The sequence below is a fragment of the Coenobita brevimanus genome, chromosome 101 (genome assembly GCF_032717465.1).
Source record: "Coenobita brevimanus isolate Jiangsu-jjx chromosome 101, ASM3271746v2, whole genome shotgun sequence".
Classification (NCBI taxonomy): domain Eukaryota; kingdom Metazoa; phylum Arthropoda; class Malacostraca; order Decapoda; family Coenobitidae; genus Coenobita; species Coenobita brevimanus.
The window spans coordinates 11,375,967-11,403,071 of NC_137054.1; the positions used below are offsets into that span (position 1 = coordinate 11,375,967).

The 27,105-nt window shown below is 40.9% G+C and overlaps 2 protein-coding genes across 3 annotated transcripts in view; one reads left to right on the top strand and one right to left on the bottom strand.

The window, feature by feature from the left end:
• Positions 1-9,672, bottom strand: part of LOC145414858 (serine/threonine-protein phosphatase 2B catalytic subunit 2-like) — a 512,474-nt gene extending 502,802 nt beyond the window's left edge. For both annotated transcript variants that reach the window (XM_080284279.1, XM_080284278.1), the window contains exon 1: positions 9,512-9,672. In XM_080284279.1, coding sequence (XP_080140405.1) covers positions 9,512-9,569 — 58 coding nt within the window. In that variant the 5' untranslated portion in view covers positions 9,570-9,672. The remainder of the gene's footprint in view (positions 1-9,511) is intronic.
• A 2,142-nt stretch (positions 9,673-11,814) lies between these two features.
• The window catches only part of Mppe (Metallophosphoesterase), a 45,927-nt gene continuing 30,636 nt past the window's right edge, over positions 11,815-27,105 (top strand). Inside the window, exons 1-3 of the mRNA XM_080284334.1 lie at positions 11,815-11,887; positions 15,912-16,133; positions 18,322-18,484. Coding sequence (XP_080140460.1) covers positions 11,856-11,887; positions 15,912-16,133; positions 18,322-18,484 — 417 coding nt within the window. The 5' untranslated portion in view covers positions 11,815-11,855. The remainder of the gene's footprint in view (positions 11,888-15,911; positions 16,134-18,321; positions 18,485-27,105) is intronic.

Below are 27,105 nucleotides of genomic sequence, written 5' to 3' on the forward strand. Positions count from 1 at the left end.
TATATCAGATGCTTCAGCGTTTAATATTTCTGAGTTCAACATGTCACAAGCTTCAGAGATATTTCTGTGTCCATTATATCCAGGGCTGTGGAGTCGGAGTCGGTAAAAAAGTCCTGACTTCGACTCCGACTCCAACCACCAGTAAAGGAATTTTAAACATAATGTACTGTAGATGTGATGTGGAGCTATAGCGTTTCGAACAACAGCTCCTTCTGTTTTATTTCTTGCTGCTGCTGCTCTTTTTTTTATTTTCTCTTATTTTCCACATATCATTTAGGACTTTGTTGTTCTCCAGTTCTTCGTTTGGTGATCATAAACATAGGTGTTGCAATCTGTCGACAGAACGAAGAGAACAATGTAAACAAACACGTTGATCAGCAGATTTCCCACTTAGTGAACGTGTCTGGATAATTTCTTGATTCTAGAATCTAGTGGTGAGTTTCTTTCACACGAAATTACTTGGAACGAAATGGTTATAGCACAAAGTGACGTCTCCCAGTGCATCTAACTGTGAGGTGGGAATTTGGAGCATGTGCAAGTCAGTGAAGACCCATCATGGCAAATTTAATGTACGGTAGAGAAAGTCTAAGGGGTCGGAGTTGGACACACAAGAAATCAAGGAGTCGGAGTCGGGTGTTTTGGGTACCGACTCAACAGCTCTGATTAAATCAGTCAGTTTTTTTTATATTTCAGTGTCCAACATCAGATTTCATACGACCTGACAAGGCGGCAATAGTTTGACAACTTTGACCTTTAAGTAGCGTGTGTATGGAGGCGGGAAAACAAAAGCGCTTAATTTATATAGCCTATGCATAAAACATATATACGCTAACAAATGGCGTGTTCAACCTTCACGTTAACACCTAAACAAGACAGGTACCGGTATGTACTGGTAGGAAATCAATTAACTAGTTCACCGTCAAGTTATACCACACTCTTTCATTAGGAGGCTTAATGAACAAGATTAAAACACACACACACACACACACACACACACACACACACACACACACACACACACACATACACACGCACGCGCGCGCTAACCCGCACATAACCCACCTCTACTCATTGGTCCACGTATTTAAGCGAGCTCATACGCCTAACTCCATGTCGTCCAAAATTAGTACCGGGTACTCAAATATGGCATAACCCCTTAACTCTACCTTTTACCAATATCTACTTTTAAAATTCTGTAGCTTTTTTTTATATTGTATCTACTCCACATCCCGAGATTTCTCGTTTCAATCCAACATCACAATGGGAAGACGAACATCGTGAAATGAAGTCTTATAACGGCAGTCTGCATACTGAGAGAGAGAGAGAGAGAGAGAGAGAGAGAGAGAGAGAGAGAGAGAGAGAGAATGGATCAGGACATCCTAAACACACACACACACACAGAGCAACCAAACGGGCTATGTCCTTTAATGTGTGGCTATGTATCGGTAATCATAAAAACAAAGCACGGAAAAAATATCCCCCCTTCCCCCCATCAAAAAAAAAAAAATCCCGTTATAAGAACACTGTATGTAGTACTGTATCTAATCTAACTTAAACTTAACCCAAACTAACCTCACCTATCGTAACCAAACAAACAACCTGACCTGACCTGACCTGACCTGACCTAACTCTTGGCGGTTCGATACAACTCCTTCATTCATATGACGTATTTTAAATTTTATTCTTGCAATTTCTGGACAATTATGCCAGACTTTTTCGGGCTTAATGGGTTTGATATATTCATAAATCCCTTCAATACGGAGTCCTTTTCAAGCTGAATAATATAGTCTGAAAGTATTATAAAAGAAAACCTGAGTGACTGGGTTAATTATTTCAACTAGAGGATTTTTTTTTTCTTACTACCACCTGACAAGTTGCTTCCGCTTTGAGGAGTCCAGCAGCAGTGAATGGGATAAATGAGACCTCTAATAATTTTACCTAACTTGGCTTAGAATTTCGTTCTTTTGCAACTTATTTCATGTAACGCAATGTCTGAAGGGCAATGGTACTTTTCTACATCTTTCCACATTACTTTTTCGTGCCTAGCAACATACTCTAGTGTTAATATACATCTTGCTACAGCTCAGCAATACAGATAGACGGAACATTTAAGTCAGGTGAGAAAAGTTGGTTTCTTAATCCCGTCACGAGTCTCCTCCCCCCCCTCTCTCTCTCTTTCTCTCTCTCTCCTCCGAAGATGAACAAGACCGTCTGGAAACTGAAAGAATATAGTGAAAAAAGACACCACACTACTGAGGGGATTAATTAGTCGGCTACAATACGGTATATCTGCGGGAAAAAATCGTTAGGCACCTACAAAAACAAACAGCAGAACTTCAGGCTAGCGCAATGACAGGGTTAGATTATCCTCTGAGCCATCTAATCAGCAGAAACTTTCACTAGCCGAATGACATCGTCTGACACTAACGCAAATATAATATCCAAGTTCAAGTAATGCCATTAGAAGGTTGTAAGTACAGCATCATAAGAACTCTGTTTCTTTCACCCTAAGTTAGCACAGATTTTCGTCTTTTCTGTAACTTATTTCGAGTAATTCAGTGGTAGAAAAAGACAACATGCCTACTCATGGCCCTAGATCCTTTCCATAGCACTTTTCTGTGACTAACATCATATTCTACTTGGTCTACAGTTACAACCCAGCATCCAAGACAGAAAGATGGCAACTGTACACCAAGTTAGAATAAAAAAAAGTCTTGTAGCGCCTGGGATAATGAAGGCTATCTTTAATCTCTCAATTTCGTACTCTCCTAACATGAACAAAATCCTATGGAGATAGTAAGGACAAATTAGAATACGTCACAGCAGTCAGGGTTTGGCAAGGTCCTAGCACTTACTCGTATTCTTTAGCAGTTTATTCCACGTCAATACCGTACACTTTGTCATATACAAACTACATCGATATTAAAATCAAAATAACAATGTTAATGTGTAATTGTACTACGAGGCTTACTGGTGTACAATGCCGCATAGAATACGGTACGGCCTTCGCGCTAGCCTACTTGACCCTTTACTCCGATTAGCCTACCCTTGCTAATTTTAGACGCCTCTTAAGCTCGAGAGATTTTCGAAATTAGGCTATATGGGTTAACATACCTTTCATGAACACTTTCAGTTCGCGATCCTCCGTACATTGAATGGAAATCGTCGGGGGGGGGGGGGGACAAGAACAGAACCAAATGTCACCGGACTGCTAAAATCAACCCCTTAACTCCAATGACGTTTTTATTTTATTCTTGCTCAACTTCAGACATTTTTATTCAACTCAAGAAAGATCTCTTGTGCCGAAGGTATTAATGAAGTTTGACCAACATTCCCTCCAGCTCCAAGTCTCCCCATACGCTGAATTAAATCGTCTGGAGAGAGCAAGTAGCCTATTAAAGAAGTCACTGATTGAAGGTATTAATAGTCTATATGAGCTGAATAAAATCGTCTCAAGGCAGCAAGAAAAGGTCACCAGACTGAAAAGAGTTAACAGTAAATACGTAATACCGTATACTGGTACGTAATGTACAGTACTCTATATAAGTCTCAAGGCAGAAAAAGCCACCATACTGAAAAGGGTTAAAAAGTCGACATGCTGAATAAAATCGTCTCAAGGCACCAAAAATGTCCGAAATACATTTGGTCTTTTGGGTTGGGCAGTGCACTAAAACTCGCGTGCCGGCTTCCCATAAATCCACTTTTAATGAAGGCGAGGATACAAGCACCTTTAATATCAAGGCGCGTTTTCAGAATACAAAACGACGTTACAGAAGATGGGGGAACTGGGACAAAGTGAGAGGGTGCGTTAAATTATTCGCATCCATGCGGTTTCAGAATACAAAACATTACAGAAGACTATCGAGAGGCGTTTTCGGAGGACGAAATAAAGGAAGGGGATACTGGGACAAAGTAAAGGGTAAGGTAAATGGAATTCGTATTGACGCACTAAGTGATCAAGAGCGTTTACACAACAAAACATTACAAAAAATTACGGTTATACAAAAACGCTCTCAGAATGCAACATTAAACTACAAAAGGGAAAACTGGGACAGGGGACGAGCGCTAAATTATTCGCATCGATGCGTTTTCGGAACACAAAATATCGTATTACAAAAGACTACCATAGGACGCTTTCAGAATACAAAACTTACAAAGGAGGGGGATTAGAAAGTGTGAAAGGTATCGTGCATTATTGTTTTCAACGTACCTGGGCTCGTTTCCAGAATACGAACCACTGTAAAAAACTATCTACGGTACCAGTGTTACCAGAGCATTACATAAGTACAGTATATATACTGTACGAGTAAAACTAGCACACAGTAAAAGCTTTCATTATCCGTTATCGACGCATTTACCAGGGTCCGGTGTGACAAAGAACTTGCAACCGTAAAACTCGATAGCATTACAACACGTATTTTCAGAACACAAACTGGTATAATAATAGCCTAAAGGGGAAACTAATTACAAGGTAATCGTGTTACCGGTTGCTTATTTACCAAGGGTCGTTGCAGAGGGAAAAATCGATTACACACAAAAAAAATGACAGCCATACAGCAGGAATTTTCAGAATACAAAAAGTGTAACAGAAAGAGCAATATAAAGGGGGTAAATTATTCGAATTGTCCTATTTAAAAGGGCTGTTTTGATAAAGATTCGCCTAATAAATGAAATTATATCGATGATGTAGGTCTGGAGTGGCCTACAAGGAGAGAATGGGCACACGATTAAAATACTGTAATTGTTGAACAACCAGCCGTAAACACGGAGAAGCCAAGTGGAAAAGCACAGACCACCACCAAACACGGGGAGTTTTAAAAAGTAATCCTCCCCCACACGAAAATTTATTATCCGGGGAGATCTAAACAGTTCTAAGCACAATCCCCCCAAGCGCGCGCGCACGCACAGAGAGAGAGAGAGAGAGAGAGAGAGAGAGAGAGAGAGAGATTTTTCAGTGCTGGAGCTTGGTGGCATACGGGCAGTAATGACTTACCGCTGAAGTGCTCATTTCTATAATGCCACGTTATAATTACGAATTGCCATGTTACAACTACTGAGCCGACAGCATGATGATGGAAGAAAGGATTAAGGCATAATTATAGTTCATTCACACTTAAACACAAGGTTTTCACTGACCAAAATAACACATGGTGGAGAGTAATTCAGTATTCCTATAAAATTTGCAATAAATACTGAATCAGACTACACGAAAAACGAGTCTATAAGAATTTTGTACTGGTACAGGCTAGGCTATGTATGTAGAACCCTTATCCTAAAGGTGCTAAGTCCATATCAGGCCAGAATGAGTTAGTACCGTACCAACCAGTAAGCAACAGTTCATCTGAAGTTTCCCAAGGTACGCTGTTAGGCTTAACCCCGTCAGAGCTCATACGATAATGCGGTACGACTTGTTTACGTAAGGACCAGTCCACACGTGTGCTCGAAAAAGTGCTGGAAGCTTGAAAGCAACACAGTAACGAACACGCTGCAAACATGTTGGGAACAGCAGCGTCCAGATCATGTTGGCAACATCATGATGAAACAGCTGCCTGGTATGGACACACTTGACCCATCGCCTCTGCTGCCAGCGTTCGAAGCTACATGGAAACATGTTTGCATACATCTGCCCAAATACTGCTGCATACATGTACCCAAACATGTTGCCAGCTGTGTTGCCAACATATGTTCCAGGGCACGTGTGGACTCGACCTAATATGCCATGTCCATTTCCTTTTGTTTCAACAGAGTAGCGAAGTATCAAAGTTCACACAATACAATATACTACTGTGGTGTCTTCACTTCAGAACCGGCCATCACCATTTTCCATTTCTAAACAACCTATATAATCCATAACGCTTGGGCTACAGTACTAAAAACAAAAAAACAAATGCCGTGACGCCCACCACAAATGAATACAAATAATCGACTGAATAAAAATGTGCATCACTGTCCTTTGTCACTTTAATGCATTCGTGAAAAATAAATCTCGGTAAGTGCTCCAATGAATGATTAAGGTCACATTTACCGTACCGCAGTGTACGGTACCGCATGCAGGCTATACGGTAGTTATATTTTAAGTGACGACCATTATCACATGCAAAATCAAATACCGGTAGGAACATACAGTACAGATCAGGTATCTAGTGTACCGGTATACAGTTATAGTTTAATCACTGACAATCCACGAAATGTAAAATTAAATACGTAGCTGTAATCACCTCACGTGGAGAGAGAGAGAGAATTTACAGTAGAGCACTACTCTCCCGAATGAAACTTCAGGAAATGGCAGTAACCTAACAAGTAACGTTACTTTCGGTACTACCCTGAAGTCTGAACGCTCGTCGGTCAGCACTTAATAACATTTGGTTATGCTGCAAGAACGTGTGTGTGTGTGTGTGTGTGTGTGTGTGTGTTTAACTCTGAGCTTCTAACTTCATACTAGGACAAATGAATTACCTGGCTCTACTGATTAAAGTGCGAGAGTGGATGCACACAAATGCCAGGACACACAAACTAACCATCCTTCTCGTAACTCATACCTTATTTTAGTTTTTTCCAGATAGAGCGACAAATATGGAATGAATCAGCGATCTCCTCTCTTGGTTATTCCGGAAAAAAAAAAAATCTCATTAGGAAAGGGAGATGTTTGTTCGTTAACTTCAGCCAAGGTAAAAAGGAATGATTAAGGTGGCAAATTAAGAGAAAAATAAGGGTAATAAAAAAAATTGACTAGCAGGTTAAAAGATAAGGTATGGAAAGGGAAGAACCTGTACGTTCAAAATCGAAAATATCCAAGTCGGTGGAGGTCTAAAAAGAAAACACATTCCAAAGATATCAGAATGTAGCTGCTACAGTGTGTGTTGGCCCAGACAGGCATAATATATATATATATATATATATATATATATATATATATATATATATATATATATATATATATATTGGCCCAGACAGGCATATTTTATATATATATATATATATATATATATATATATATATATATATATATATATATATATGAAACGCAAAGCTTCAGATTTCGATAATACGAAGCTAAATTTGTAATAAGATGAACGTAACAAGATTCCGATACTGTAGCCTACCTAAATAGGCTATCTACGGTACCATACTTCTGTCGTAGTGTTCACAGTCGGGGTTATAGAGGGAGCACGAAAACATCGGGGTTACAGAGGGAGCACGAAAACGTCATTTTGCACTTTAATCTTCCTGTTCCTTTACTATTTTATTCCACTTACGGGAGACTTCTATAATCACTTCACTACATGAGATTTCCCCTAAACTGAACAAAATTGTCGAAGCACGAATAAACCCAAACAAGACGTCCTCGGAATGAAGGGTTAAGCTCCGTTCGTTCTTCATGGCTGCTGTAAGTTTTCCTCTTCATGGCTTCTGAACATTATTTTTTCGACTAAGTTTGGCACCATATGAAGATTTTTTCCTAAAAAGTACTGACCCTTACTTTCAAGTATGGTGTGTAATAACAGTCGCACGTCAGTATGGATAAAACTATGAGTAGTTTCGCAACATGTTTATTGATACCGGGTATTATCTATACCAAACATAACAAGGCCTCACCGTTAGTCTTGCACTTTTTTTTTTTCTTTTACTTCCCTTTTCTCCATCTTTGCCACGGTTTGGTCCTAAAGATGCTCACGTTAGGACCGACGCACAGTCACAGTCGGACCAGGTAGCTAGTTCAGTTTGGTCTAAAACAAGCTTTAAATCTGGTCACCTGAATTTAATATTAAACAAGAAAACCAAAGAAGATAACGTTCCGGTAGCCTATGCAATCATGTAAGAGGGTTACCGTATTAGAATATTATGAACATGAGCAACAACGCAATATTAGTCAAACTAGCCAACATTACACCAATCAAAATATTTGTAAGTGGGTGAGAATTCTCGTATTCGACCGCAAACAGACAACTGCCGTGTAAACAAACGCATGTGAATCTACGAGTAATTTATGGCAAAGGAGGCTTACAGCACCTCTTTCGCAGCGATTTAATTTACGTATTACACCTTCAACATTCTACTGTAGCTACCTATACTGTTTTTATAACTTTAATATCTATATAATTTGCACCAATAACATACCATACAGCAGGATATGGCTTTATGTGCACAAAATTGCAATGGAAAAGGTGTTGTGAAATCTGCACGGCTGCATAATATGAGACTGCCACATTCATAAACTCGTGTGTTCACACACTAGAAGTCAGCACAAGCTACTCCTCGGCTCGGATCCGTTGTACACAGATCACATGACAGCAACACCGCAACATCGCCTACACCCACGGAAGTAACACATGAAAAAGAATTACAATACTCGGCGGAAATGTGTAATAATAAAACCACGCCAGGCTACTATTATTTTTCTTATGCAGTTGTACAAAGATATGCAATGCATTTCACCTTTTGGCACTGTGTACCTGTCAATATTTTACAAAGCATTACGAAAATTATACAAAAAAAATTACTTTAACTGCTTACGCAACTCATTTTCATAAAAAAAAAAACCCTGCATATTAATGACAGCGAGTTTTCGTGTCACGCACAGTAATGCAATAGGATAAACATTACAAAAATATTCATATAAAATTATTTCACTTTGTCCATAACTCACAGATAATACGAGTAATTAATATCGGTAACATTATTTTCCTATGAAATGTTTAACTCATCACATTCCGAATTCATCCTGTTTCGCCTGTATCACCATTCAGTACCGATACCGGTATGCTATTACTAACGGCAGTAACTATCTAGTAGTACTGTTCCCCACACCTGCAAAGAACATGAAAACCATTATTGCTCTGAAAAAGTGCCTGTGTGTATGTATTACGGGCAGGTGACCCATTCTTCCCCAACAAAACTACCATTTGCCGAGAATCCGTTACAAGTTACCACCGTTGACTACCACGCCCACTTCCACTCCCATCTCCTACAGTAAACCTCCTCCGTAGGTAAATATAACTCGGGCACATCCTTCTGCTACAGAGTAAAATTACGGCTCGAGGTAAATATCATGGACTGTGGCAATAATTCACCGCTGGCAACTTTGCAATTTGGTCCGAGTACGAGCATCTGAAATATAAAAGTTGTCAGCTTATGTTTTTTATAAGAGCTCATCCAGGGAAATCAAGTGACTCTACGAATATCGCAGTATCATTGCATGATCTACTTCCGTTTCAGGAGAAGTGCACCTGACAGGCCAACAGCTGGCCCTAGCAGACGAATTTTCGATAGGAATGCCAAGCAGACGACAAAATATCTACTCTGCATACACCAATATATATTAAATACACACGTAATATTTTGTATCATATACATCATGCAGAAGTAACTCCACTAGTATATGGCACTATTCAGTGTGTCTTCCACCACTTGTAGGTTACAGCGAGATTCACAGGGAGGTGACGTTTTGCCGCCATTGGTGTATGAAACCCAGTATTTCTCCTAGCTATAGAACACCTTCATCTGTACTTACTTTTGATGACCCTATCCGTCGTAGACACCTTGCTGGTGTTGTTGGCGTTAGAACTCATGTTTTAACTAATATATAATCCTCTTAGTCACCCACATACAGAGATGGCTTGGATTCAAGCCGATCTTCACTACACTGAACCGAACCCGCACCAAAATGGCGTAAACAGCTCTATCTCTGAATGAGTGGTGCGCATGCGCCAAGTTGGCCAATCAATGCAGGTATCTAGTCACGTGATATGCTCAGTCTGTGCCCATGCGCGCTAAAATCAAATAGTATCTTTAAAAACCAGAGGTGTCGCATTCAGACAAGATGGTAATGTCATGTTTTGGCTGCCTACTTAAAGCTAGCCTTTTTGTATCCTTCGTTTCTTACTTATAGTTATTCTATGTAGCAATATTTGGCATTTAGACATTACCATTGGCATTCAAATACTAAGACATCATATTTACGACTGTGTTGTTTTCAATATACATGTCTCAAATATATGTTACTATATACATAAATGAAATTCTATGTAAGTTTCAATAACCAGCAGAAAAATAATCACGAAAAGAAATATCAGGGATACTATTTGAAGACTCATCTGCCGATTTTGAAAAAAATAATCGTACACGGATCTGCGGATACAAGGGATAGTTTTAATGTAAGTCATTGGTTAAGCCATCAATATTCATCAAGCACAATTTACTTGACTTTAATAAAATTAAGTAAAAACAATGTCGATTTTTATATTTGGTAAATTTAGAAAACACCATGCAAACTTGTAAACAAACTCAGAGGGGATAGTGTTGTGGTTGGGTGGGTCATCGGGTTGCTTGTTTCTAGGGAAACAGTGGCGTTATCGACTGATGTCTAAATTCCAGGCACCTGTAGAAGAAAGGAAAATTTGTCTGTTGCCTTCTGTGAAAATTAAACTTGGATAGTTTGGACTGTACAATAGTTGCACGGAAAGGAAACTGTCCTGGCAAACTGGTGTGAATGTGAGGTGTATTAATCTGTCACCCGTTTCGAGGGACACAGTCTACAAGCATTCGTGTTGACATCTTTAAAATTGGGTTTTGGTAGTTGGCAGTATTAATTACTTTGGAAAGAGAGAAAAAAAAACAGTGGCTTATTGTATACTCATAAGTTAAAGGTGTCCTAATCTATCAAATGGAGTCCAATGTTCCGGAAATGTCGTGGTTGTAGAATGCAGAGCTGGGCACGACAAACGGAAATTCACTTCCGCAAATGCAAATCCGCAAACTTGAACCATTTCCTTCGACACCACAAATCCGCAAACTTGAAATTTGCAGCTCCGCAAATGCAGTTGCAAACACAGACCATTTTAATTCCTTTCAGTACCACAGCATCAGTTTCATTTTAATCTGGGTACCATTAGAGGATTTTTATTAAGTTTAAGATGATATTTTTCCTAATCAAGGGGTTAAAAATTACCTGTAGTTAATCATCCATTACAGTTATATTTTTATTTATTCTGACTAGCAGTAAGTGGCTGTATGGAATTTGGAAATTGTCTGTACTACTAAATGAGATATATAAAACTATATTTGTACTAAAACTAAAATTTATATTTTAAGTATTATGAGATATTTAAATATACAGTACTGTAATAAATGTATTATCGGATGCATTTATGCGAAACTACTACATGTGGTGAAAGGTTTGGGCATATCAGATAGAGCCAGGATTTGGGGGGCTTGAATGATGACTGAATGGAAGTGTGGCCCATTGGATTGGGCAAACTTGGGTTGTCTGGACGTTGTTAATCCTCACTCTGCCCCTCAGTAGTGTGGGAAAGGAGGTCTGGATGATGATGATGTATTAGTACTGTATATCAGACTTGTTGCTACAAAACAAGGGTATATCATTCACTATTACAGATAAATGAATGAAATTATTACACATCACAGCTCACACTCGACAAGTTGACACACCAGTCTACCCCTATTTTTTGGCTCTAACCTCCATACTCTTCAGTCATACAACTCCATCATGAGCAGGTCCATGTTGCCCTTCATAAAAACAAACTCCTCAAAATTCTCAGAGGTCAGAAAGGTTCGCTTTTGCGGAAGTACTTCCGCAAACACAAAACTGCAAATTTGTGTAAAATTTGTTTCAAGCAAAATCTCACTTCAGCAATGCAGAATTTGTGGTTTGCAGAAGTGATTGTGGAAGTGCCCAGCTCTGGTAGAATGGAAGTGAAACCGTTGCTATATACAACACACTGCATAATCAAGGTTTTGGGTGAAGAACATATATGTACTATGTGCTGAAAGGTTAATATTAAATTTGCAGGTTCTGTACTAATGCTGCAGTTTATTGCTATATTGAATGTAAAGGCATGAGACTTCTGGACGTACGCTTTCAAATAAGGTAAATACTGCTCAGAGTTATACTTGCTACATCCTCTTTATTTTTGTTATAAGGCTAAAGTGAAAATGCTTAAAGCTGAGATACGGTATATTTTTTGCCTCATACCTCCAGGAATGAAACCTGGGCCTGCCAGTTAACAAGCAAGATGAAACTGCTGGAGCGCCCATGTATACAATTTACAGTTATTTTTTTCTCAGTGAACTATAATGTAATTTTCAATGTGATAGCTTTTAAAAGGTGCAGAAATGGATAATTTTGAAGTATCAACAATACAACCTCAAGTTTTACATTCAGACCTCAACAAGTGGCCATATATCTTGTCAGACTTTCAGATTGATTCAGCTCCAAAGTCAATCTTTCACTTGTTGTTCAACCCATCTAAGCTAACCTAATAACTTAATGTGACATAATTCATCTTAAAAAGAAGTGTGTGGTAATCATAGGGGCATTTGTCTTCTTAGTATAATAGGAAAAGTGTATGGTAGGATACTTATAGACAGAGTTAGAGAAAGAACAGAGAAATTAGTTGGAGAAGAACAGGGAGGCTTTAGGAAGGGAAGAGGTTGTGTAGATCAGATATTCATTCTTAGATCTTTAGTGGAAAAGTTTCTACAGAAGGGAAAGAAGTTGTATGCGGCTTTCATGGATTTGGAGAAAGCATATGACAGGGTGGATAGACAAGGATTGTGGAAAGTGTTAAGAATATATGGAGTAGATGGGAAGTTGTTGAATGCTGTGAAGAGTATGTACGATGGTGCGAAGGCTGCAGTGCGTGTGGATGGTGAACTAAGTGAATTTTTCTCTTTGAAAGTTGGTTTGAAACAGGGATGTGTCATGTCTCCATGGTTGTTCAATCTGTACATGGATGGGGTAATAAAAGAGGTACAAGGTAGGGTGGATGTTGGAGTGGCCCTGGTGAGAGAGGATAGTGTTTGGAAACTCCCTGTACTGTTGTTTGCAGATGATACTGTGTTGTTGAGTGAAGACGAAGGGGAGCTGCAAGGCTTAGTGGATGAGTTTGAGAGAGTGTGTAAGAAACGGAACCTAAAGGTGAATGTAGGGAAGAGTAAAGTGATGGTCTTTGAGAGAGGTGAAGTTAGTGAATGTACAGCGAGGTTGGATGGTGAGGAATTGGAAAATGTGAGTACGTTTAAGTATTTGGGTAGTGTGATGAGTAAGGATGGAGGTTTGGAGAGTGAAGTGCTTGAAAGGGTACAGCAGGGAAGAAAGGTTGCTGGTTCCTTGAAAGCAGTGATAAGAAACAGGGAACTGAGCATGGATGTGAAAAAGTTACTACATGAGAGTATTGTGATACGGTACCAACTCTAACGTACGGAAGTGAAGCTTGGACATTGTTGGAAGGACACAAGTCAAGAGTGAGAGCAGTGGAAATGAGTTATTTAAGAGGAGCCTGTGGAGTCACGTGGAGAGACAGGCTGACAAATGAGGATATAAAGGGGCGTTGTGGTGTGGATGTGGATGTGATAGGAAGCGTTATGAGGAACACACTGAGGTGGTTTGGCCATGTGGAGAGGATGGAGGGTGAAAGACTGACGAAGAGAGTGTATATGAGTGAGGTGGAGGGGGGAAGAGGGAGGGGGAGGCCGAGGATGAGATGGAGGGATGGGGTGGAGAGGTATATGAGAGAGGGGGGTGTGAGTTGGGAGAAGGGCAGTGAAATGGCGGGGGACAGGGCGACTTGGAGGCGATTTGTTTGTGGCCACCCCAAACGGGATTGAGGCGTCTGGCAAAAGATGGATAGATAGATAGATAGATAGAATTCATCTTAACCTAACCTAACCAGAGCAGTTTGGGGATGAATGAGTTTCTGGGCTGAATCAACCCATTGCCCTGTGTAGGATGCCACACTGACATACGGTAATGTTTCGTGCTCTTGAGTAACATGAAAGTTATTTCCACAGAATTTGGGTGTCATAAATGAATTATGTAATCTTTAATAACATAAATGTTATTTCTGCAGTCCGTATGTCATAAATAAACTACTGTTTACAATTATTAGGGGTAATCCATGTTAAAAATTTTCATCATTTATTAATGGAAACTCATGCAGTTTGTCCACAAGGAAGGGTACTACTGCTACCTCAGTACTGTAGTAACATACAGAAATAGCCAGTCCCATTCTAACCTTTCATGGTGCTGGGATGTGAGGTTAGGTTACACTTGCTCATTACATTTACTGAAACGTACTATTTCTCAAGAGAGGACCTGGCTTTGAGTGTAACATATCTTAACAGAGGACCACCTAAACTTGATGCAACAGAGTGGAGATCACTTGACAAGGTCAGAAAAATCCTAGGCCTCCACTGGCAGGACCTGAACCTGCACCTTTGCCTTTCCAGAGCAATGCACTAACCAGTTACACCACACTGCTGCACATCTAGTACATCCAGTTTTTTATTTATTTATTTATATCATATACTGTATATATAATTTTTACTGATACTTGTTATTGTTAAAGTACAGTAGATATTAACATGGAAATTTGCATACATATAGTTGAGCGGATCCTCTTCCACCTGATGTTCATATTTCTGGTCATCAGTATTACTGAATAAAATATATATGCTGGGTATTTTTTCAGCTTACAGAGAAACATGTAACTTTGGGAAGCTGTAGTGGCAAAACAGTGGTATGTACTAAGCTAACAATTTAAAAAGAACTTCATCACATTCGCTGGGAGCTTGTACGATTAAAAAAATAAGTTGAAGAAACTTATGATTTGAGGTACGGTAGTTGATTTCCCCAAGCCACGGACTATGAGTTAAGAGTAGATGGTCATCCAGCTCACTTGGTGGCATTACATTAGCATAGAGAACTACCAGCAGTAACTTTTACCACCATGGTGCAGCTGTTCTAGTGTCTTCTTACAAGCACACATTTGTAAGGAAAATAATTTTATTACAGTATGCAACACAGATAGTTGCTGATTGATTTCAGACTACAAAAATGAATAGGATAAACAAAATATACTAGTACCCTTCTGGAGTACTAAGTACAATATATAAGGAAGTTGCCTGGACACCTGCAGCAGCATGTTTACTGACAGTCTCTCCAAATGAGTGTGTCATACTCAGATGTATGGAGTTTAAAACTATAAATAACCCAGTCAAAACTACAAGAAACCTGATTATCTAACCTGACCTAACCTACCTTACCCTAACCTAGTCAACCTAGCCTAATGAGAGCTTTAACCCTCAAACCCCTCCTCCACCCCTGTGATTTAACCATCAGGATTAGCACTAAGCCTAACCTTAAAAGGCCCCAGTACTGGTACCTGTCACACCAAAATTAAATCCAACCCAACCTGTCCTAACCCAGCCTAATCAACCTAACCTGACATTCATAAGGCACTTGAATATCTCACCAAAAGTAAAATGTTTATTAGGAGAGTTAGGCAGCAAGCTTAGTTCCAGGTCGTAACTTCACTGAAGAAAAGTTGGACTGCATGTGATATAGGTTATAAATCTTTACATATTTCAGAGGTAAATTTTTAATAATGCCTAGTAGCTGGTAATCCTTGAAGCATAGCAATTAGCCTTTGATAGACCCATTTCAATAGGAAATTTGAAAGACCCCTGCCTGTGTAGTAAAATATTAATAAAGATTCTTGAGAATATGTAATACCATAGCTGGTGCACTAGGTGATTTGAACTTTTGTTTCTTAGTACACAAATTTTGCCACAGAACTCTCATCAGGAGTCAGAAACAGTATTTTACTATGCCTGGTACTGGGTTGTGACTGATGTTAAGTCACCATGGGTTTGTTTTCAGTTCCTGGATGGTATGAGATTTTTGTGCACTTGATTTTTTGTTATATGACCTGATAATCTTTTGTCTGTACCCAGAATATATCTTGTGGACTACATTTCTCTCATATCCTTTCAGTATATGGTGTAATTAAAAACGTACATTTGTAAATATCTGTACATTGTGCTGCATAATAGTACATGTAATTTGCATCTCAGTACGATATGCATTAACTCTATGACATTCTGCTTTTCAGGGTCTCAAAGAAATGGCTCATTACAATAGTGCTGGTGTCTGTGGTGGTTGTAAATGAGTGGCTCTCATACGCCGTGCAAGCTGCCAACTGGCCAGTGATTCCGAGCGCCCAGGGAGAGAGTGTACGAGTTCTTCTTGCTGCAGACCCACAGATACTTAGCTCACAGTCAGATTCTGAGCCTGCCTTTCCAGTCAACTTGGTTACTGTGTGGGATGCTGACAGGTTTGTTTATGTTTAAAACAAGATTGTTTTTTAATCCCATAGGTGGATGTTGCCATTTACTGAGTGTTTCATAGTTAAGTCATACCCAGTTGTATTGTCAGCTTTATTCTGACGTGCAGATACTTGACTTTTACCCAACTCGTACTGTTGTAGATATTTTAAGGAAGGCTGAATATAACTGTAAACAAGAATTTCTAGTTCTAGTTGTGTCACTCTTCAACTCAAGTCCAAGGGCTGGAAACATGTGACTTTATTAAACAAGAAAAAAAAAAAAAAGTTGGGTAGAGGGGGAAGAAAGAAGGTACGGTACAAAAATCTTGAATCATGTTTCATACTGATATTTAACTCCCAAGTTGCTGTAATGAGTCGCAAGGAGCAATTAAGTTACATTTTTACCTAGGCAGAAGCACATTTTATGTCCACAGCTTATGAAGGCATTCAACAGATGTTGTATCTTACTGGTTGCAACCCCCTCTTCCTTACCATTCCCCACCTCTGTCATGCAGATAAGCACACTAGGTATTGTAGAATGGCTTGAAAGATAAAAGAAGTGTAAAACGAGAGTGTGACAGGAATAGAATTGGGCACTTCAAGCATCATCATCCAGACCTCCTTCCCCCCCCCACCCTAGGGCAGGGTGAGGAGTAGCAACATCCAGACAGCCCAAGTTTGCCCAGTTCAATGAGACACTCTCCCATTTACTCATTGCTCAAGCCCCCACAATCCTGGCTCTATCTGATACACCAAAAACTTTCGCCACATTCTGTAGCTTTACATAAACGCTTCCAGTAGAGTCAGTCCAAATGCTGTCACATTAAAAACAGGTGTCAAATCCCTGATTGTGTGCTTCTTCTCACAAAATTCATACAGCCAGCTCAATATCTCGTAGCCTTACCGACTTTTATACCTCTCTTCCTCACACACTCATTCATCATATTCCTACTTATTCACCATATCCCTCCACCTTCTCCTTGGTCTACTTCGCCTTCTCCCTCCTTCAGATTCGCTCAGATATACCATTTTCACCACACTATTGTTATCCATTCTCTCTATATGACCATACCATCTCTGTACACTGTCTTCGATTCTGGTGTCCACAGACATCCTCGCCCTGCATCTTTCACGAATCACATTATTTCGTATCCTATCCACTCTCTGTACTCCACATACATTCCTCAGCAGTCCCATCTCCACTGCTCTCACTCCTGACTTTTCATTTTCATGCCACACCATATTCTCACATCCATATGTTAAATTTGGCACTAACACTCCTTCATGTAAGCCTCGCTTATCTGCAACACTCAAGCCTCTGTTTCTTATCAAGGCCAGGCACCAGCTACTTTCCTTCCTTGTGTCACTCTACTTTCCACTTCTTTTGCACATTTTCTCTTTTCTGTCACTGTATCTAGGTATTTGAACTCTCATCGATTCCATTCGCTCTCCATTCACTGTAACATCACTCTGGGAGTCACCTTCTCTCTCAGTAACCATCACTGTACTCTTTTGTACATTTACTTTCATGATATGATACTCACAGACATCAATAAAACTCTGCACTAGTCTGCCAAGTTCATGTCTGGTACTTCCAAGTAGCACTGCATCATCAGCATACAACAAATTTGAGATATTCCATCCATCACCATTCATTACCAGTGTCATCCCTCTCTCCATTACTCATGTTTTTACTTCTCTCATCACCTCATCCATGTATACATTGAACAACCATGGGGACATCACACAATCTTGTTGCATGCCCTCACTGATTGTGAACCATTCACTTAGATGTCCATTTACACATGCCTCACTACCATCATAAAAACTCTTGATGGCACCTAGCAGCATCGTTCTATGACTAATATATCATTAAATCCCAGGGAGGGCTTTAACAAAACTTTACAAAGAAAGTTGAGTTACAGCACCTCTCTCAAACCCATATAAAATTTTGAAGATATTGTTTGAGTTCCACGATTTGCAAGTTTCGTCAATAATGCACAGAACTGAACTGTTAAAAATAGGGAACCAGCATACATGTACCATATTTTTTCTTGTGAAAAACAGGCATTGTAAAGGGGGAGGGGGAAGATATCAGTCACTTTTCCACACTAAAAGGCTATTAATGAAACAGATTGGGAGTTGTAGCAATGATGTGTGTATGTGTTAGGGAGTTAAAGGGATATTTGCATTTCAGATTTGTTAGCCGAGGTTTTCATCTTGCATTATGGAAGACAAGACCAGACATTGTTATTTTTCTTGGCGACCTTCTTAATGATGGCAGTATTTTCAATGATGGTGATTTTAATTCAACTCTCCGTCACTTCAAACAGCTGTTACATATCCCAGACTATGTGAAGGTACTGTAATTATCTGTTGGAATTCCACAATAATTTAGATATACAGTATACACACACACACACACACACACACACACACACACACACACACACACACACACACACACACACACACATATACACTCAAACCTCGAATTAAGGGACCTCCATTTAAGGGATTTCAGATTTAAGGAACTTCACATTTTACCTCACAAATGGACAGGACCATTCAAAAAGTCCGCTGTTGAAACATTAATAGATTTCTTTATACAGAACCTGTAAAGTAATATTCCTAATCATATAAATCAGTAAGATAATTGAAACAATCATTGTACTTCATAATAAGATTTTCTTTATACTGTATGTGGTAAAACAATGAACATTTTCAAGTAAGGGACAAGTTCATTCCCAATTTATTCCCTTAATTCGAGGTTTGAGTGTATATATATATATATATATATATATATATATATATATATACAGTGCTCATCAGAAGTATGGAGCGCCCTGCGTTCCTCGTATGAAACAAACCTTTCAACATTGAAAAAACATATAAATAATGCATTTTATTTACCTTTAGTGCTTCGTAGGGTATCCTTTACGCTTCTTCACGTACCTGAGACGTCTTGGAAGTGAAAGGGCGAGGTTCCTGAGGTGCTGGAGGGGTATTTTGTCCCAGGAGTCACGAATGGTTTGCTTCCAGCTTAGGCAGAGAGCTCAGGTCCTTCCCCTGGAGATTCTTCTTTTCGAGGTACCAGAGGTTTTCTATCGGGTTGAGGTCTGAGCTATTTCCTGGCCAGTCTTTCATGAATGATACCTCGCAGTCACGAAGCCAGTTGGTGACCAATTTGGCCTTATGAGCAGGTGCACTGTCCTGCAGAAACACTCGTGCACCGGTTAGCTTGAAGGACTCTGGTAAATGATCACACAGAAGCTCCTGATAAACATCATGATTCACTCTGCAGTTCTTAGGAAGCACAACAAGCTTCCCCAAACCTTTACCAGAAAAACAACCCCATACCATGAGTGAATCAGGATGTTTAACTGTGCTTTCCACGTAACGTGGGCCAAGTGGGTCACTACCTTTGCGCCGGTACACACGTGCTCCTCTGTTACAGGTAACACTAAACGTTGCCTCATCAGACCACAACACTGACAACCATTGCTCCTCACCCCAGTTAAGGTATTTGTTAGCAAAGGCAAGCCCACGAAGTCACTGGTTCCGAGTGAGAAGAGGCTTTCTCACAGGCCTGTGACTTGTGTAACCAAGTTCATGGACCCTTCGAGACACTGTGCGCACAGAAACCTCACCAAACACTTCCGGGTTGCTCTCCTTTATTTTCCTTGCACTCACATGAGGATTAGACTCCACTGCACGTTTTAAAACATTAACAGACCTCGGGGAAGTTTTCCTGGGCCTACCAGACCGCGGTTTCTTTGTGGGAACGTCACCACTGTTTTCCACTCGAAACCGCGCGCACCACCTACGCACTGTTGATCGAGCCACGCCAACCAATTCACTAATTTCCTTCGTTTGGTGGCCTGCCTCCTTTAGAGCAATGATCTGGGATATGAGATCACTCGATAGTTCACGGGTAGGTGCCATAACAAAGTGGTGAAAGCCAAAACACTGCGGGACACTTGGTAAAAAATGGCGCCAGAAGAGAGGGAGACGCGGCTGAGTTCCTCTCTTTCAGGCAGCCTGTAGGCAACTGAGGCAGGAACCAACCAGCGCGTAGGAAGGCCTCAGGCTACCGTGACGTCATGCTAGCGCCGCAAACTTCTGGCTCAATTTTTACTACCAAAAACGGGTAATTCTTTTTTGGCCATAAGTATTGCGAGCCCGGCCATAGGCGCTCGATACTTCTGACGAGCACTGTATATATACATATATATATACAGTAATCACTCTAATATCCGGACGCCCAATAACCGAACATCCCCACTAACCGAACCTTATCGTCCTGGGATCAAACATTCCCAAAATGGTCCGAAAATCCAAAAAAATTGGAAAAAAAACCGATTTTTTGCCGTCCGTAATTTGAACTTGCCGCGCGCGCCGCGTGAGAGCATTGTTTTGGTTCGTCATTCCTCCGACGTCCGATAGAGCGCCGCTGCATCATCCCCACTTCCCGCCTGTCTCTCACCGCGACTGGACCTGCGCTGTTCGTCATGGCTGCCCACGTGCTCGCTTTTGTGGTGGTGCCGTACTTGCTGCAAGGCCTCCTGCTGCTCTCTGCCCTACTCTTAGTGTGTGTGATGATGGCCCCGCCTCCTGAGAAAAGGAAGAGAGTGGTGTTGACTCTGGAGAAGAAACGGGAGATATTGGAGAAGGTTGATGCGGGTTGGTCTTCCTCTCGCATTCTCCGCGAGTTCAACCTGGCCCGGTCGACTTTGTTTGATATCAAGCGTTCCCGAGACAAGCTCATGCAGTACACGGCTGACTTCTCGTCGAGAAGCAAACGCAACGTGGAGAGGAAGGTTATGTTTACTCCCAAGTATGCAGAGATCGACCGCTCCACGTTGATTTGGTATCGACAGCAACGTGCAGCTGGTGTGATGGTACGTGGAACGGAGCTGAAGGCTGCTGCTGAGAAGTTTGCAAGGCTTCACGACGCCCTAGACTTCAAGGCATCCGAGGGTTGGCTCTTCGCGTTCAAGTTGCGACATGGCCTTACTAACCGTAAAGCACATGGCGAAGCATTGGACGCTAACGAGGATGGAGTGGACGAGTTTCGGCACAAGGTGAAAGGCTTGATCGACAGGGAGGGCCTCACTCTCGGTCAAGTCTATAACGCTGACGAAACTGGCCTATTCTATCGCTCGGTGCCAACGAACACTCTCGCCGATGAGACGGAGAAGCGTGTACCTGGCCGCAAGCTTTCTAAGGAACGGATATCTGCTTTGTGTTGTGCCAATGCTAACGGCATGCACCGGCTTAAGCCCGTTATTGTTGGCCGTGCAAAGCAGCCTCGGTGCCTTCGTGGGGTGATGGATGTCCTTCCTGTCGTATGGTACCATTCTTTGAAAGCATGGTTCACAGCTGTGATTTTCAAAGACTGGTTTCACCATCACTTCGTCAAGGAGGTCATACATTACCAGACGAAGACACTGGGAATTCCTCGCGACCAGGTAAAGGCTCTCCTTCTCCTCGACAATGCACCTGCCCACCCGTGCGACAAGGACTTGGTTGCTGAGAATGGCCGTATTAGGTGCATGTTTCTGCCACCTAATACGACTGCTCTCATTCAACCAATGGACCAAGGAGTGATCGTGGCAACAAAGCGCCTGTACCGTCGGAAGTTCCTGGACGAGGTGATGGTGGTTCTCGAGGACGAGGACGAGCGCAGGGAAGGACGTGACACTCGAGGCAAGCGGACTTTGGAAAACCTTCGCCGCTACAACATCAAGTCTGCGCTGTACAACTGGGCTAGTGCATGGAAGGAAGTCCCTGTGAAAACTCTTGAAAATGGTTGGTCTCGTCTGCTTCTCGGAACAGATGTGGAGTACGATTTCCTAGGGTTTGACGTGGATGACTTCCATGCACGGCTACGTACGCACGGCGACGATGTTGATGTGGACGATGTTCGTGAGTGGTTGGACGACGACGAGGGCGATCCTGGGTATCAGACGTTGTCTGATATCGAGATCGCGTCTTCGGTTGCTGGTGTCAGTCCCGAACTTGAAGATTCCGACGACGAAGGCGATGATGATGCAGACTCCGCCCAGCAGGACACTACTCCAGCCATCCCCAAGCTGAGCGCACTCCGGGAACATCTAGAGTTCGTCCTAGACTACCTGGAACACCCGGACTGCGACAGGGAGATGGGGCCCTTGGGACTCGTGGAGGAAGTGCGTGCTTTCCGGCAGCGCATCATCAATCGCCAGAATCGTCGGTCCTTGCGTCAGTCAACGATTGACAGTTTTTTCAGGCCCGTGACCCCCGCTGTGCCAAGCCCTGGTTCCACTCCGTTGCCTCCCCAAGACAGGCCCTCATGCTCCGAGCCACAGCCCAGCACATCAGCTACAGTGGAGTCACCGCTCGACGTGAGTTTGCGGCTGTCTTCAGAGTCTTCTGTAGTCGGTACGCCATCACCACTACCCACCGATGCACCCCTTGGACGCCTGCCAGTGATACTCTCGGGCTCTGACAGTGAATAAACAGCAAGAACTTCTCCACTAGACCACACGGGAATTTTGAGTGTTGTGCAGTGAAAAAAACGGTGTGTTGTGTTAAGGTTTTCAAGTTGGGAGAAAAGACTAAGTAGAAAAGAAATTTAACGTAACTAACCTTCTTTGTTTTGGCTTTGGAAACTTAAAAAACTTGGGAAAAGTTAATGTGCAACACTTAAATTTAATGGAACATTATTTGGACTAAAGTGAACACTGTGAAAAGAACGGACTTCTGTGTGTTAGTGACTAAGTTCAGTGCAAGACTTCAGGAAGAGTGTAGTGCAAGTGCTTCAGGAAATCGTTCTTACTGTCAGAGTCCGAGAGGAGGCGGTTATTCATCGAGGTGGCCAGGGACTTGCTGTAAGTAGCCAAAATGTTTCATGTTGTACTATTTTCCATACTATATTTACCAGAATGTTTCATATTGTATTTTTTCCCATACTATACTTACCAGAAAGTGTCATACTGTACTTCTTTCCATACTAAACTTACCTCATGCATGTGCAGTAGGAATGTGTTTTTCAGAGTTCGGTTAGGTTCGGTTAGGTTAGGTTCGGTTAGAGTCCATAAGTACCAGAATGTTTATTAATGTATGAACATACTTCTAAACCCACATTTTATGTGTCTATTGCATTTATTTCAGTCATTTATGTGCCTTATTGGTGTGATTTGGGTGTTAAATAGGTGCTATGCATGTCCGGAGGGAGTTGTATAGGTGTTTCTCTGTGTTAGGGTCCGTAAGTACAAGTCCATAAGCTGGGGCCCAAGATCCGGACAAAACCAATATCCGAACCTACCGATGGCTCTATTGATCCGGATATTGGAGTGATTACTGTATATATATATAATATATACATATATACATATATATATATATATATATATATATATATATATATATATATATATACACACACACATACACAGTTTTGGTGGTAGGTGGGGGTGCTCACCATCCACTCACTCAGTGTAGTGCTGCTTTGGGTGTCTGCCCTTTCCTCTCTTCGTTCCTTCCATTTCTGTCTTTCGTTCCTTCATTCTTTCCTCTTCTTTCTGCCCACAGGTGACTTTACACACCCTCTTGTCTTTTTTTCCTTTATTTTTTCCTCTTCCGTCTGCCTATGGGTGACTCTACACTGAGTGACAAGCCAAATGGTTTCCTGTACACCAGGAAACCATGTACTACGCTACGTGGTAACCATATAACCAACTTATGGCGCCTGGTGGTTTAATGGGTAATTGAGGTACTCCAAGCAGATTGAGCCTGTGTAGGTTCATATCTAAGGGGTGGTTGGGGTTTATTGCTCACATAATGCCACTCAGGGATGAGTGAGGCTAGTCACTCTCATCTTAAATGTCAGGACCAACTTGCCCTGCCCCTGGCTTCTACGCTTCTTATGGGGCGATATAAAATTGGATGATGGATGGATGATAATTATATATATATATATATATATATATATATATATATATATTGTATATGTGTGTGTGTGTGTGTACATATACATATATACAGTACACAGTAAAAACTTGATATAACGGACTTCAATGGACCGGAATTCGCTTTTATCAGAATCGAGGAGCTACTGGACTAAATTTTTACATATCAGAAAAAGTCAGATAAAACCAGATGCAGTCCAAACTGCCTGACCACTTCAGCTATACTCACCTCAATAAGGTAAATAAAAGACATCTTTATCAGTGTTCAGTACAGTATTGTTATATACAGTATATTATATACCATTTGGCTATTGTAGTGAATGTATAGTACAGTACAGTACTGCAGTGGTAGTGAAAATGGTTTAACAACCATTGGTGCTATCTGGACTAATGTCTGATACTGCATATCGGAAAAAGTCCAGGTTTGCAGGGGGAAGTCCGGATGTCGCATTTATCAGAATTTCACTTTTTCGAAGTGGCATGGGCCCCAATTAGTCTGTTATATACTGTATATATATATATATATATATATATATAATGTATATGTGCTCTCGGGTGTCTGCCCTTTCCTCTCCTCGATCCTTCTTTCCATCCATCCTCTTCTGTCTTTCTTTCCTTCATTCTTTCCTCTTTCTTCTGCCTGCGGGTAACTTTACACTCCCTCTTCTGTCTTTCTTTTCCTCATTCTTTCCTCTTCCTTCTGCCTGTGGGTGACTCTACACTGAGTGACAAGCCAAATGGTTTCCTGTACACCAGGAAACCATTTACTATGCTGGGTGGTAACCATATAACCAAATTTTGGCTCCTGGTGGTTTAGTGGGTAATAAAGGTGCTCCAGTCGGATTGAGCCGGTGAAGGTTTATATCCAAGGAGTGGTTGGGGTTTATTGCTCACGTAATGCCACTCAGGGATGAGTGAGGCTGGTTACTCTCATCTTAAATGCCAGGACCAACTTTCCCAGCCCCGGGCTCCTACGCTCCTCATGGGGCAACGTAGGATTAGATGATGGATGGATGGATATATATATATATGATACAGTTAAATTACATAAGGACTCAGAAAAAACTAAGATTGAAAAGGGCATTTGTCAGGGAGATACAATTTCACCAAAGTTATTTACAGCATTCCTAGAAAGTATTTTCAGAAAGCTAGACTGGGAAAACAAAGAAGTGAACATAGATGGAGAAAAGCCAAACCATTTCAGATTTGCAGATGACATTGTCCTAATCTCAGAAACAGCAGAGACATTGCAAGAAATGATAAATGATCTGAACAGAGAAAGTCTAAAGGTAGGGCTAAAGATGAACCAGAGTAAAACTCAAGTAATGTTTAATCCTCAGACACCAAAGAGCGTCATCAGAATAAGTGGAGAAATTCTTGAAGAAGTCAAGGAGTACAATTACCTGGGACAACTACTAAAATTAACGAAAGATAATGATAGCGAAATAAAAAGACGCATTACAATTGGATGGAAAACTTTTGGTAAACATAGGGACATTATGAAAAATAGCTTGCCAGTTTGTATGAAACGAAAAGTATATAACAAATGTATAATTCCAGCTATGACTTATGGTTGTGAGACTTGGAAACTGACAAAATCGATGGAAAATAAATTAATTCATTCTCAGAGAGCAATGGAAAGGTCAGTGTTGGGAATATCATTAAGACACAGGAAAAGATCAGCTTGGGTGAGAGAGCAGACTAAAGTCAAAGATATTATAGAAGTTATAAAAGAACAGAAATGTAAGTGGGCAGGCCATGTAGCAAGACTAAGGGATAATCGATGGAGCAAGAGGTTAACTGACTGGACAGCAAGAGATTGTAAGTGTAGCAGAAAAAGGCCAGACAGGAGGTGGAGGAATGAGATAGAGAAATTTGCAGGGAAAAACGTGGCAAAGATTGACTCAGTCAAGTAATTCGTGGATAAGGTTGGGGGACGCCTTTATTCAGCAGTGGACTTGTAATGGCTGCTGCTGCTGATATAGCCTATATATATATACAGTATATATATATATATATATATATATATATATATATATATATACATACAGGTATACCCTGGTTTAACGATGCAATTGGTTAGGTGAAAACCCATCGTTAGGCGGAGTATCATATATCGGGGTAGATTTAACATGTAAAGTAATGGGATGCATTTTTCAGCCTTGGGTTCCCCCCCAACCAAGTCCAAAACCCACCCAAATGAGCCCCAAAACAAGTTTAAAGCCAGTCTAAATAGCCTGACAGCTGTAAAAGAAGCTAATGGAAGCCAGACACCTGCAAATAACTTGCTAAAACCAACAAATGAGATCTGAAAATCATCAAATATGTCTGGAAAAAAATCAAGCTTAGTAAACTGTACCCCAAAATGACAATGTTCACCCCACCTATGGCTAAAATACATAAATCTAAGTCTAAAAACAGTTTAGAAATCAACCTAAACACACAATTTTAGTCTAAAATATCATCAAAATCAGTAAAAAAAATAAAAACCCAACGTTAAACCAAGGTTTGGCCATCGTTAGGCAGGGTATGGTGCTATTTCTACCCCCATCATTAAGCTGGGGTATCGTATCTAGGAGTATCGTACTGTATATCGAGGTATTACTGTATATTGTATAGTGTGTGTGTGTGTGTGTGTGTGTGTGTGTGCTGGGTATACCAGTGTGTATATATATATATATGTGAATACAGTATATACAGTATATATATCTGAGTGTGTGTGTATATACTGGGTATATATATATATATATATATATATTACACTAGTGGGGCGCGAACCCTCGTTCTTCAGTGTACGAACACACACACTGTACCACTGTACCACAGAGGCTCCATATATGTGTATATATAGAAAGATAACTGCAATTATATTGGCATATGCTCCACAGGCAGGATTGGATGAAGTAGAGAAAGACAGATTTTGGGATGATTTAATACGTGTAGTAGGTGGTATGCGGGATGATGAGATAGTGGTTTGGGGAGGAAACTTAAATGGTCATGTAGGTGAAGCGGCACAAGGTTATGAAGGA